The sequence below is a fragment of the Orcinus orca genome, chromosome 5, assembly GCF_937001465.1.
Source record: "Orcinus orca chromosome 5, mOrcOrc1.1, whole genome shotgun sequence".
Lineage (NCBI taxonomy): Eukaryota > Metazoa > Chordata > Mammalia > Artiodactyla > Delphinidae > Orcinus > Orcinus orca.
This window is the reverse complement of record NC_064563.1, coordinates 144,892,734-144,907,592: the sequence shown is the minus strand read 5'-3', so window position 1 is coordinate 144,907,592 and position 14,859 is coordinate 144,892,734. Positions and strand designations below refer to the sequence as shown.

The window sequence follows — 14,859 nt, the reverse complement described above, 5'->3', positions numbered from 1 at the left end:
CAACTGGGGTCAGTGCCAATAGAAAGACTTTGTGTAGGAAACGCTCATTTTTGGTCACTTTGCCAGGGTGGCCCTGCGTGAACAGATGCTTACGAAGACACCCATGAAGTCGAGAGAAACGTTTATCTTGTGTTGAGACAAACAGTAGTAGCACTGTGGTTTGGACATGAAATAGAAGCTCTTCTTGACCAAGCACATGGTGCCAGGCTTTTATGCCCGACCCTCGTCACAGCCCCACGACAAGAACACGGAGACTCTCAAGGGGCACAAGAGCCCTCTCCCGGCACTCAGCTAATAAGTGGCAGAAGCTATAGATGAAATTCAATTCCATCCGCCCTTTAAGGCTGCGGTCCTCCCACTTAATGCCCTGTGGTCTATCCTGTTGCCTTGAACTAACTGGAAAGTTGGGGTCACATTGGGAATACCGTTAACCAGGCCCTCAAAAGGCATGTTGTCCTTGACCATGATTTTAATTGTATTTCAAAGCACGGCCATAAAAGAATTATTACATTGGTGGATTACCCTTTGTCTTCTGTGAATCTCATTCTTTTACAGAAGTAGGAATTACAATCCCAGCATAGCTTGGATGAAGGCCAAAAAAGGAGTACAATTTTTGGTTTGTTTTAAAGGCTACAAACATATTCCTGGTTTACTACTTACTTTACTATAGTATATTACCAAGTGGTTCTTTTCCCCCTGAGATTAAAAAAGTACTGTGCTAACTACAATGTTATTTGAAATAGTAAAAAGCACTACACCTTCAGATCCAAGTCCTCTGAGGTTAAAGTGAAGGAATTCTTTGCTGGTTAATATCAAAGAATAAGACTGTGAACTTAATAAGTAATCATTAAAATAAAAACACCTCAAAATCCTCAGACAGAGACCGTTAGACTACGTGGCGGTATTCCCCAGTATGCGGTCATGACCTGGTGTGACCTCTGAGATTCATCCTGGGGACTCACCAGAGACGTGCGGGCCACTGCCTCGACCACGGCATCAAACACCTTCTGGGGCAGGCGCAGCAGTGTGGTGCCACTGTCCACGATGGCCTTGTCCGCGTTATACTAGAACGGGGAGAGGGGGTGGGGAGAAGGCACGTGAGCGACAGGACACCCACATCAGGGCACGGCTCCAGCCCGCCGTCACCGTGGATCTGTGATACACACGTTCGGCAGTCACGGTACCTCCTTGGTGGCTACAATTCATTTCATCTTCTCAGAACTTGGGAACCGAGAACTTCCTTGCCCAATGTTCTCATTATAGATAAAGAAACCGAGGCCAGGAAAGGGCAGTGACATTGACCGAAATCAGTGTGGCCAGATTCCGTCAGGGATCCTCCAAAGAGGGAAGACCCATTTGTCTTCAGAGGTTGAAATGATACATTAAATGTCATTTATACAAATCATGAAAACTCAACTCTCTATTACCCTGCTAGTGGAGAAGGAGGGGGAAGGACAGTTTTTCCATAGATATCCCATATTTGCATTTAGAATGGAACCAAAGCCACCTTCAGCAAGAGAATCTCACACACACAGAGGCATTCCCAGCCCTGACCCCGCCTCTGTCATTCTTTATGTGGCCGAGTGGGAAGAATGGAGGTCAGTGGGCCAAGACCAGAGTAGTCACCCAACCTCTAGGGACATAACTGTATGAGCAAGGCTACCCAGGAATGGAATGAGTCGTGGGCAATTTAATCCTCCTGCTTCTATGGCAAATCCATGAGTCGTATGACCAAGTACACCAAGCAGGTCAAAAGGAAATAAGGATTTGTTTAGGTAGCAGGTGGGAGGAGTGAAGAATTTTGAGAAATTGAAATACAGCAACTGACTCATAGTTTTTCAAATGTAAAACGAATTTCAGTTTAGAAACAAAGTTAATTGAAATATAATCTAGTTTGTTCGCGCTTGTATGTGTAAGAAAAGCTCGCACACTGAAATGCTGGGTGGTGGGACGTTCTGGGTTTTGTTGTTTGCTCTGTGTGGCAAGCTTGGCTAATTGTGGGGGGCAGAAAAGAACCAGGAATATGAGAATCAAACCTCCAAATACATGCTTACACTCTCCAACACACACTCACACACACACACGCACACACACACGCGCGGAGTCGGTGCTTTCTTTTAGGCCCTCCCACCTGATTCTATCACTGGACTCTTCAATGGCAAGTAAATGCCTCTTGACAATACACAGATTTGTGGACTTAGGACTGAAACACCACCCCAATGGAATGGACCATCCCTTTATCAAGCTTTGACTTGTTTTTTCAGAGGCATCTGTGTATATGAGAACTTATGATACAATATGATGGTTAAACTGAAAGGCAGTGATGACAGGTAAGAGTACAAGGAATGCTGATGAAATGCTGGTGGTTTTTGTAAACCATTCTGAAAATATTGTAGAGGACCAGGTCTCCCTCAGATCCTCATAATCACGTCATTATGTGCCACAAACAAGCCAAACTGCAGCGAGAGGGTGTGAACGAGGTTAACGGGAGATGTGGTTTCCCAGCTCTGCACATGTGCCTCCTTTGGGCACCATCAAAAGCCATGCACATCTTTAGAGCACATGTTTCTTCGAGTGAGAACTGTATACTGGGGGGGAAGGGGGGTTAGCTGTGAATGGAGGATAAAGCTGATTTACTTTTGGTTTCATTTTGCTTATCTTTTAGTCCCACTTTACACTGATAAAACCCTGCTTACTTCTCGTTGTCCTGAACCGAGATCAGGGACCATCAGGCCAAGATGATATGGTTCTAGACAGTTCTCTTCACTCACCATTTCAGGCTAATTCCTCTCTATTAAGAGAAGCAGTTGAAAGGAAGCAATGTTTTTTGGGGGGATCATTGGTATAAAATCATCTACAAAAAGGCCCTGTAACTTTTAACGTCATGAACTTTTGATTTATCTCGCAATGTAATGTACCCTCTGAGTTCACATTCAGGTCCCAGCTGTAATATTTAAGTGACCCAGGCACACACAGACAGGTAGACACAGAGCGGAAATACCTCTCTGCAGTCCAGGTTAAGGCTCTGACCTCCGATTTCCAATTTCAGAATTTCTATCTGGTAATACCACTCCTCCTTAATAGGGGTATACCAGATGTCTCCTTTGTACAAGGTTGGTTCAATTCCACCCAGGACCTGGGATGGAAGATATTTACAGGTGTAAGAGAAAAAAATATACAGGCATGTAACAAGTTACACAGAGAAGCATGTTGTTATAAGGCAAAACTTCACTAGAATTATGACTTTCAAGTTATTGGGATGTTATAAATAAATACATACACCTGAAAATTAAACAGGGAACATTCTGGGGCCATGTGTCCAAAGATCAAAGACTTTTGTACCCTAGTCTAATCAGGATGCTTTGATGGTTTCCCTCATCTAAAGTTAGTACATACAGTTCCAGCTCCATGATACTGAGATCCCCACCCCTCCGGCCCCCGATCCCGGCCACTGGCAAAGAAATGCAATCAAATTGTAAACCATACAGACTGACAAAAATTTAGTTCCTCAGAAGACAGAGGATGACTTCCCGCCCCGCACATTTGCATGGAAAGCAGAACAAAAGAGCTCCCCTAACCAAAACTTCATTTGCACATCTGTATAGCATCATCCCACAAATCCAGGCTACCCGCTCCCCTGAAAAGGTGATAAAAAAGGTGCTGAGAGCAGGTGTATTGTTAGCAATCAAAGTAGATGAGCCTGCTTCTCATAGCTGGAGAGCAAAGGGGTCAACATCGCCCACCCTGAGGGGGCCCCTTCATGGACATTCTCCCCATCACCTCCCACTTTAGATGTCTGGGTGCAGGGCCCATCAAAGGGACACTTGGGTTATGGCATGTTCACAGCGTTGATTCTGCTTCACTATGTGTGTGCTGTGTATATAAGTGTGTGTATGTAAGTATGTATGTGTATGTTTGTATAGCTGTGTATGTGTGTGCATGTGTGTATATGTATGTGTATATGTGTGGGTCTGTGTGTGTGTGTGCGTGTGTGCGTGTGTTCAGAGCGAGAGAAAGGATGTACAGTTTTCCCCATCTCCCCACCAAATTTATGAAATCAGTCCTCTCCCGTTGATTCCCCTCCCCAGAGTAAGGCCCACCTGCCACCCCACCCCACTGGTCCTCATGTGCCCCTACCACACCCAATCAGAACAGTTACCTTCCAAACAAACATTTTTTTTTTAAAAAGCTTTAAAGGAATCTTACTAACTCAACAGTGCAAGACAACTATACCCCAATTGGAAAAAAAAAAAAAAAGGTATGGGAATAAAAAAAAATAAAGGAATTTGGGGAAGCAATGAGAATCATCTTATGAGCTGGCAGGATGATTAGGAAAGATAAAAATAAGAGCTAGTTTTATCCATTTTTAAGGGCTCTCAAACAAGGATTATTCATACCAGACAGTACCTATGTATGCCTACATGTCTAATATTTCTATCAGGGTCTTAATAAAGCAGAAAGAGCAGCCCCACTGATCTCTGATGTTCCCCCTTTAAAATGAAAAGATACCCACAAGACTACCTCCGTTGGTACCAGATCCAGCGACTGGCAATCCAGCCCCACACATCTGCATGGAGAAAACATTGGGGATCTTCGCTTGTGCCACGAGGGAATCAAAGAATGTCTCCAGAGAACTTGATGGCTGCGGGAGGGTTGGGAAAGAGCACAGCTGCTTCAGGACTCGCAGTGTAGACAAGGAGTGACCCCACGCAGGCACCAGGCATGGTATACAACATGGCATTTCTTTATATTTAATATTTTCAAGGCTAAGGAATAAATGAGCTTATGATTAAGTACACTGATTCAGAAACCTCCAACAGAACTCCCTAAGACTTGGTATTTTTCCTTTTGGGATGGCGGCTCTGTTGGAAAAATAAGATAGTATTTCCGGAAGCTGTTAAGAGGCTGCCCCATTTACCATCCTGACTGCCTTGTGAGGCAGGCGTGAGAAGATGTGGAAGTGGGTTACCCAGGTAGGTGGTGGATTCTAATCTTAGACAGTTCAGAGTAAGGAGAGAACAGTGTCTCCAGGAGCTGCCTTTACAGCTTCAGAAAAAGTTTTTATTCACCCGTTTCAGCTGTAGTCGTCCATCATGCAAATGACAGGTGCCTGAATCATGAGGACAGGTCACATCCCAGATCCCGGACCCTGGGAGGCGGCTTAGCTCTGCCGGCTGTCTACTGAACTCTGGCAACCGGGAAAGGAACGATTCTATTCTCCTGCAGTTTAAAAGCTCGTTATCCCCCATTGCCGTATGTCAATAATGTCCTCTGTGCTTCTGTTACATGTAACCACACCTTCAGAGACCAGCTGTATTTCTCCAGGACTGAAAAGGAGGGATGGTCTGTGAGCAGGTCTTAGCTGGGGGTGGGTCACAGGTGCTGGTGGTCAGGAAGGAAGGTCATAGACCTATGTTTCGATTTTGGCTTTGACAACTGGGAGGGAGATTAGAGTTGGTTACTACGAATGGTTGGTTCTTGATGAAAACAACTGTAGCAGCAAAGATGCTCTTGGCATCTTCTGAGCTTCTACGGTTCATATAAGGAAGGATTCTTTATAATCTGTAAGAACTGAAACTCTAATTCTAGAGGGAGTGAGAGGAGTGTTACCGGACAGACAGAAACCTTCCCATTTCTTTAGTTCATTTGTGTTTGGCCTCCTGTCTGCCTCTTTCCCAGCCGCTGTGGACTCTCCTGCAGAATTCAGTACCATCTCTATATGTAACCTTGTCTAAATACTTTGTGTTTGGGTCAAGGAATGAGACAAAGCCCCCTTTTGAAACGGGCTGGGTCTGGTGATGACCCAGTCAGCGTCCACCTTCTTGAGACGCAATGAGATAAAACACTGCCCGGAATTGAATCCTGGCTCCACCGCCCACCTGCTAACCGTGTGACTTGTCCCTTTGTTTCCTTATCTGTAAAATGGGGATCATAGTCGCATCCCAGGGCCTTCTGGGGCTTAAATGGGTCAGTTCACACAGAGTGCTTGGAATGGTGCCTGGCACACGGGATAGGATCTATTATTATTCTGTCAGGTCATTCTTCAGTAGGACTCGGGATCCTTTAAGGTTCAAAAGCACACAGCTGCCCAGGACCAGCCCAAGAGAACCTGATTCAGCAGGGATGCTGGTGGATGCAGGCAACTGTAGTGGGAGAGACCCCACAGGTGGTTCTGACCACATCCTCGATGAGAAGCAACTGGCATCAGCGGGGGGCCACCACACACTGTGACCCCACTGGGTGCTCGGGGAACCTATTTCAGAAACACCTTTGGGCCGCCAACCCAGACCGCCCTGCCAGTCCTGTTTCTAGCCGTGCTCCACTTCCTACAAATCCTGTTACTGTCTCCCCAAACCTAGGGAAGTGAAGACAATTGTTGGCAATCTTGGAATTTCATAGGTGAAAAGATAAAAAGTCATGTGGGGAGTCTGGACACCCAAAAGAACCCCAAAGCAGTCTATTCTCAAGGAAGTTTGACATATTATTAATTCCAGATAATTTAGCTTTATGCTACCATCCTCTAAATAACCAGCATCAAATCGATCATACATCTTTTATTTTCAGAGTCACAGGAAGATGAAACATTTTGCCTGAGGTCACATCGTCTGTGAAAGGTATTGAGGAATATAAGTTGCTACAAGTTTGGGAACTCATGTTAAGCATTTCCTACAGTGCTGAGCTAAAGAAACGGCTCCAGAAGCCATCTGGGCTCCGTAGAGGGGGCTCTGTGCTCTGACAGCCCTAGGCAAGGGGTAAACCTCTCTGACCCTCAGTCCACACATCTCTAAAATGGGGATAACAGGGGCCTATGAAGTCTGCCTTGTGGGGAGGTCTCAGACACCTTGCAGTGGTCTCAGTAGGGCTTCACGGGCTACTTTTTGTCCTTGAGAAGCCACAGTGTTGGGAAACGGCCCCCGCCTACTGGCCCATCTCCACCCCCTCACATCGCTGCCCTGCATCGCTTGCTCGTAAACCTGAGCTGGAACAAATGTCCTTATGGAGAGAAAACAGGCCTTTCTGCACCCACGATTCTTTGTTCCACACTTAGCTCCGGCTCGAAGCCTAACTCTGATCAAGGAGAGGCCGCGCCGGGGTGCCCGTTTACAGGCCAGGAGGAGCAACCTCTCCTCAAGTGTATGCTAACCTGCCCTGGTCTCCCGGAGCCCCGGGGACGCACGGGTGTCGGATCCGCCTGCCCCTGGCATCCCTTCCGGGTGGACATTTCCCAGCCCACCTCACCCATCCTGCTCATGAACACACTTCCTCTGGGTGGGATCAAGGACAGATAACTGGAGAACATTCAATCCTGGCTTTCCCTGTTTTGTGAAGGTTCTGACGCTGAAGAGAGAGAGGGTCCCACCGTCTCTCCTCGCTGCATCGCTAATTCCAGTGGCTGGCAATCCCCAGGGCGCGCTTGCAGGCTGTCTGTGCTCCCACTACAGAGTGAGGGGAAGGCAGCACGATGCTCTCTCTGCCTGGTGGGACACCTCTTCCTGCCGAGGTTCCAGTGTCACGTCTTTATGTGAATGTATGAATTTAATAAATGTGCTTACTCTTAATCCTGCCCAAATAAAACCCCCTAAACAAACACCATGATCAAACGGATTCAGCTTCTGTTAACACCTGTCAACTATACAAGTAAAATAAACGAAAGGCAAATGTAAAAAGTGATGCTATGACTGTACCTTGTAGGAAGGTTCAAAGAATGTCACCATTCATCTTAGATTTTAAAAATGCTTAGAGATAACCTTAATTGTGCGAACACTGATCTTTCAACCGTGTGATTCTCACTGACTGTCTCGGACAGCTGGACCCAACTGTTGGCCCCTCCAATGTCTGGCTTCAGAATCTTGTCCCATCACTTGATTTCCTTAGATCCACCCATGATTCTTACCTTGGCCAGGGTAGCATAAGCCAGTCCAAGTATCCCATTCCATTTAATCCCAGGCAAAAAGAAATTCTCTGACTCAAAGATGGTGGCAATGTTGACCAGAAAAGAACTGTTGAAGCCTTTTGGGATGGTGACAACGTCCTCCCCAACGAAGCCAGTCCAACTCCCTTGCGTGTACTTCACGGTGACATCAAAGCCCTTGGGTCGGTAGGTGCTGGACCTGGAAAAAGAGAAGAGGCAGCGTGTCCTGTATCCCGTCCACCTGTCCCTGTTCTGACCACATGGCGATCATGGCTGCAAAGACAGCGGCCCTACGCCCAGAAGGTCTGCGTAAGCAATTCTTCATAATTAAGACTCCTCACGCTGACAAGATGACGTTTCCCATAAAAAATAATCGCTAACATTTGGGTAATGGCGTCTTCTGCACCACGCGTAAGGGAGCGCTGGGGTCAACGTGTAGCCCCGAATTTAATTCTTCCCTCCGCCCGAGTCCTGCCCCATAAGCCAGGTGTTGTACTTAAGTGCATTGGCCTGGGACACCGCAACTGGATGTGGGCTGCCTGGCCCTCTGGCTCTGCGGGAACCCTGCACTGCTACTCTGTGACAAAGGGAGGGGCTGGCAGCCCAGAAAGAGGGGCCACCAGCTTGTGGCCTGGGGTTCAGATTCACACAAACAGCCAACGGGATGAATAAAGATCAAGCCACACCCCCCCAGTGCCAGGGCTGTCCCTCCTCAGGGCCCGCACGACCTCCTGGTGTCACAGGATCCTTCTCAAGGTCGTCCCTGTGCCCCAAGCTGATTATACTCATATCAAAACATGAAGGAGGATGCTGATGACAAGTCACTGTGACAACCCCACAACCCCTAAGGGTAAGAGTTACTGAAACAGAATAACATGAACAAGATGGGACAATGGGTGTGTGTGGGGGGGAGATGGAAATCCTGCTCTCGGGATTTCAGAGACAGGCAGTAAACAAATGAACCCCTAGAATTCCAGGCGATGATAGAGTGATGAGTCACCCAGAGAAGAGAGCAGGGTGAGGGGAGGGTGGTCACTGAGGCCTCTCTGAAAGAGGACATTTGGGTAAGACCTGCCTGAAGACAACAAGCTATGGGGCTATCTGGGGAGGGGCAGCCTGGAGAGAGAACAGTAGGTGTCAAGGTCCTGGGGTGTCCAATCCTGTGAGGTCATTCTTACACCTAATTGAGCTTGAAAACTCTGTTGACTAGAGGCAGGAACCCAAGGGGCATCTCTGAGCAAATATCTGGGCATTCAAACCAGGCTTCCCCTAGGAAAATGATCAGATTCCTAAGAGAAGTGTCAAATCACCAAATCTATCCTTGTAAAGTGTTCCTGTTTGTCTGCAGTTTTCATTTCATTTTGTTTTAATACGAAATCTCTGAACATTAATACATGTTACTAAGTGTTTGCTATAGGAGTATATGAATTTGCTGTATGGATTATATGGTCTTTTTGGGAGTCAGGGAGAAAGTTAAGTCAGGGATGATATGACTTTTTTTCGATACATCTCATAAGCTTTAAAAATGGCAACAGTCTTTAATTCAGTAATTGTACTTCTGAGAATCTGATCCTAAGAAAAACACCCATGACGCCAACAGAGATTCATGAACAAAGACAGTCATTATGTTTTACTTATAACAGCAAACAGTTGGAAACAACCTAAATGTGCAGTAAAAAGGAAATAGTTTAGTAAATTATGGTACATCCATATGATGGAATATTAAATAGCTCTGAAAAATGCTGTTGAGTAAGACATTTTCAATGACACAGTAAAAAAATAAGGTAAAAGAAACATTTGTATATGTGGCAGAATCTTCTTCAAAAAATTTAATACATTCCGACATTAGCAGTGCTACCTCTGGGTGGTGGGGTTTTGTAGGGGAAACTCTCATTCTTGTGGTTAGATCCTTCCATATTTTCTGCATATATAACTTTTTATAATCAGGGAAAATAGGTTATTTTTAAAATGTCTGGCAGACACATTTTGGAGAAACTTAATTTATTCTAACTTCATAATGGGATATGAAATACGAAGAATATTTAATTTTAACATTTTCTGCTACTTTAGCTAACTCCACCATGATCTTAAAAAGAGAGCAGCATTAAGTGAACATTTTATGTCCAGACGTCTTCTGACAAGGGCAGGCACAGACCGAAAAGTAAGTGTGGATGCACCCCGGGCACATGGAGCTCTAAGGGACCCATCAGAAGTTACACATATAAAGCGCGTAGTCAGGTCATTGAAATGCAGGCACTTGAGGGTTGGTGTTTTAGTGCCAAGTTTTAGTGCCAACATCAATTCAGTGACGATGCCTGGCACACAGCAGGGACTGCACACGTTTAGGATGAAAAGCAATTAAAATACTAAATTGTCAGTCCCTTTTGACAATTTGGGGTCATTCCATAAGTTTAAAACTGCACTACTGCTGGGGGTATAGATCGGTGGTAGAGCATTTGACTGCAAAACACTACTGCTAATGGAAGAGGCTAATTATTTTGAAAGGCTTAGAGAATGTGATCTAGCACAGGGTTGGCAAACTTTATCTGTAAAGGGCCAGAAAACAAATCGTTCAGGTTTTGCGGGTCACATGATTTCTGTTACTACTCCACTCTGCTAGTGAAGAAGCAGCCACAGACGACAGATAAACAAACGTGTGTCTGTGTTCCAATAAAACTTTATTTACAAACACAGGCAGCAGGTTGGATGTGGCCTGTCAGCCCTAGTTTGCCAACTCCTGAGCTAGAAGAGTATTATCTCCCCCAATATTCTATAGTACCATGACTTCCTTTGGAGAAGTTTTTTTTTTATTTTTACTCTGTCCAGACTACAGAAAACTCATTAGAATCTGCCAGTTACTGATAAGATGGACCAGGCTGACCATCTAAGTAGCACGTCCCCTGCAGTGTACTGACCAGCTTGCTATTTCCCTCATGGGCGAACATTCTGGATGTTTCGGTGCCATTTACAGAGAGACGAGAGGCAGCTGGAGTTACACTGCCTGCAGTCAAATAGTACTTCAACCACTTAGGAGCCATGTGGGACCCTAAGTCAAGTTAATTAACTTCTCTGGACCTCGGTTTCCTCAACTAAAAAGTCGGGACAAGTACAGTACCATACCTCATGGGGTTAATATTAAGAGAGTTAATACTGTAAACCATTTAGAACAAAACCCTGGAACACAGCAGGTACACAACAAACACAGCTGCTATTATTATAATTATCTAATCACTTGCTACCTTTATTCAATCTACAGACTGCTATTAGAAAACGTAAGATATTTTTTTCTAGAAAATGTTCCTATAGTGATACTCTTTCTGAATATCCAAAACTGTCTCATTCTGAAGTCCAACAACCTCCAGGAAAAGAGGCAAGTCTTGAGTAAGATTTGGTTAAAACGATCCAGGGAGGGGAGGAACCTTCTAGGTTTCTAAAAGATGGAGCTCTTCTGTGCTCTGGACCAGGGCTGTCCAATAGAACGTCTGCAATGACAGAAATATTCTCTACCTATGCTTCCAATACAGTAGCCACAGGTGGCTACAGAGCACCTGAAATGTGACTGTAGATCTTCCTCAGCGTACGATGGGGTTACATCCTGATAAACCCTTGTAAGTTGAAATTATCATTAAGTTGAAAATGCATTTGATATACCTAACCTACTGAACACCCTAGCTTAGCCTAGCCTACCTTAGCCATGCTCAGAACACTTATATTAGCCTACAGTTGGGCAAAACCATCCAACACAAAGCCTATTTTATAATAAAATATTGAATATCTCCTGTAAGTTATTGAATATTATACTGAAAGTGAAAAACAGAGTGGTTGTCTGCGTCCAGCATGGTTATCAGTGTGTAGCTCTTCACCCTCATGACTGTGTGGCTGACAGGGAGCTATGGCTGCCGCTGCCCAGCATCACAAGAGAGGATCATCCAGTATATTGCTAGCTTGGGAGAAGATCAAAATTCAGAATTCAAAGTACAGTTTCTACTGAACGTGCATTGCTTTTGCACCATGGTCAAGGTGAAAAATCATCAGTCAAACCATCGTAAGTCCGGGACCGTCTGGACAGTTTGACTACAGAACGACTCTTTATTTAACATTAATTAATTTAAATTTAAATAGCCACAAGTACCTTCAAGATGGTGAAGGAGTAAGACGTGGAGATCCCCTTCCTCCCCACAGATACATCAGAAATACATCTACACGTGGAACAGCTCCTACAGAACACCTACTGAACGCGGGCAGAAGACCTCAGACTTCCCCAAAGGCAAGAAACCCCCCACGTACCTGGGTAGGGCAAAAGAAAAAACAAAACACAGAGACAAAAGGATAGGGACGGGACCTGCACCAGTGGGAGGGAGCCGTGAAGGAGGAAAGGTTTCCACACACTAGGAGCCCCTTCGCGGGTGGAGACTGCGGGTGGTGGAGGGGGGAGCTTCGGAGCCGTGGAGGAGAGCACAGCCACAGGGGTGCGGAGGGCAAAGTGGAGAGATTCCCGCACAGAGGATCGGTGCGGACCTGCACTCACCAGCCCGAGAGGCTTGTCTGCTCACCCGCTGGGGCGGGCGGGGCTGGGAGCTGAGGCTCGGGCTTCGGTTGGATCACGGGGAGAGGACTGGGGTTGGCGGCGTGAACACAGCCTGAAGGGGGCCAGTGCGCCACAGCTAGCCGGGAGGGAGTCCGGGGAAAAGTCTGGAGCTGCCAAAGAGGCAAGAGACGTTTTCTTGCCTCTTTGTTTCCTGGTGCGCGAGGAGAGGGGATTAAGAGCGCTGCTTAAAGGAGCTCCAGAGACGGGCGTGAGCCGCGGCTACCAGCGCAAACCCGAGACGGGCATGAGACGCTAAGGCTGCTGCTGCCACCACCAAGAAGCCTGTGTGCGTGCACAGGTCACTCTCCACACCTCCCCTCCCGGGAGCCTGTGCAGCCCACCACTAACAGGGTCCCGGGATCCAGGGACAACTTCCCCGGGAGAACGCACAGCGTGCCTCAGGCTGGTGCAACGTCGCACCGGCCTCTGCCGCCACAGGATCGCCCCGCATCCGCACCCCTCCCTCCCCCCGGCCTGAGTGAGCCAGAGCCCCTGAATCAGCGGCTCCTTTAACCCCGTCCTCTCTGAGCGAAGAACAGACGCCCTCCGGAGACCTACACACAGAGGCGGGGCCAAATCCAAAGCTGAGCCCCTGTGAGCTGTGCGAACAAAGAAGAGAAAGGGGAATCTCTCCCAGCAGCCTCAGGAGCAGCGGATTAAATCTCCACAATCAACTTGATGTACCTGCACCTGTGGAATACCTGAATAGACAACGAATCATCCCAAATTGAGGAGGTGGACTTTAGGAGCAACTGTAGACTTGGGGTTTGCTTTCTGCATCTAATTTGTTTCTGGTTTTATGTTTATCTTAGTTTATTTTTTAGTGCTTGTTATCATTGGTGGATTCCTTTATTGGTTTGGCTGCTCTCTTTCTTTTTCTTTTTAAATTAATTTTTAATTTTTTTATTTTAATATATTTTTAAAACATTTTATTTTAGTAACTATTTTCTTTTATTATTATTTTCTTTCTTTCTTTTTTTTTTCTCCCTTTTCTTCTGAGCCATGTGGCTGACAGGGTCTCGGTGCTCCAGCCGGGTGTCAGGCCTGAGCCTCTGAGGTAGGAGAGCTGAGTTCAGGACATTGGGCCACCAGAGACCTCCCAGCCCCACGTAAACTCAATCAGCGAGAGCTCTACCAGAGATCCCCGTCTCAATGCTAAGACCCAACTCCACTCAACGACCAGCAAGCTCCAATGCTGTACACCCCATGCCAAACAACTAGCAAGACCGGAGGACAACCCCACCCATTAGCAGAAAGGCTGCCTAAAATCATAATAATTTCACAGACACCACAAAACACACCACCGGACACAGTCCTACCCACCAGAAAGACAAGATCCAGCCTCATCCACCAGAACACAGGCACTAGTCCCCTCTACCAGGAAGCCTACACAACCCACTGAACCAACTTTAGCCACTGGGGACAGACACCAAAAACAACACGAACTATGAACCTGCAGCCTGTGCAAAGGAGACCCCAAACACAGTAAGTTAAGCAAAATGAGAAGACAGAAATATGCAGCAGATGAAGGAGCAAGGTAAAAACCCACCAGACCAAACAAATGAAGAGGACATAGGCAGTCTACCTGAAAAAGAATTCAGAGTACTGATAGTAAAGATGATCCAACATCTTGAAATAGAATGGAGAAAATACAAGAAACATTTAACAAGGACCTAGAAGAACTAAAGAGCAAACAAACAATGATGAACAACACAATAAATGAAATTAAAAATTCTCTAGAAGGAGTCAATAGCAGAATAAATGAGACAGAAGAACAGAAAAGTGACCTGGGAGGTAAAATATTAAAAATAACTACTGCAGAGCAGAATAAAGAAAAAAGAATGAAAAGAATTGAGGACAGTCTCAGAGACCTCTGGGACAACATTAAGTGCACCAACATTCAAATTATAGGGGTCCCAGAACAAGAAGAGAAAAAGAAAGGGACTGAGAAAATATTTGAAGAGATTATAGTTGAAAATCTCCCTAACATGAGAAAGGAAATAGTCAATCAAGTCCAGGAAGAGCAGAGAGTCCCATACAGGATAAATCCAAGGAGAAATACGCCAAGACACATATTAATCAAACTATCAAAAATTAAATACAAAGGAAAAATATTAAAAGCAGCAAGGGAAAAACAACAAATAACATACAAAGGAATCCCCATAAGGTTAACAGCTGAAATTTCAGCAGAAACTCTGCAAGCCAGAAGGGAGTGGCAGGACACATTTAAAGTGATGAAAGGGAAAAACCAAGACTACTCTACCCAGCAAGGATCTCATTCAGATTCGACAGAGAAATTAAAACCTTTACAGACAAGCAAAAGCTAAGAGAATTCAGCACTGCCAAGTAGCTTTACACC

The 14,859-nt window shown here is 45.8% G+C and overlaps 1 protein-coding gene across 1 annotated transcript in view; it reads right to left on the bottom strand.

Annotated features, from left to right (window-relative positions):
- The window catches only part of BACE2 (beta-secretase 2), a 94,212-nt gene that overhangs the window by 34,858 nt on the left and 44,495 nt on the right, over window positions 1-14,859 (bottom strand). Inside the window, exons 3-6 of the mRNA XM_004264576.4 lie at window positions 7,895-8,111; window positions 4,514-4,642; window positions 3,002-3,136; window positions 963-1,064 (exon numbers count right to left, since the gene is read on the bottom strand). Of these exons, the coding sequence (XP_004264624.1) occupies window positions 963-1,064; window positions 3,002-3,136; window positions 4,514-4,642; window positions 7,895-8,111 (583 nt within the window). The remainder of the gene's footprint in view (window positions 1-962; window positions 1,065-3,001; window positions 3,137-4,513; window positions 4,643-7,894; window positions 8,112-14,859) is intronic.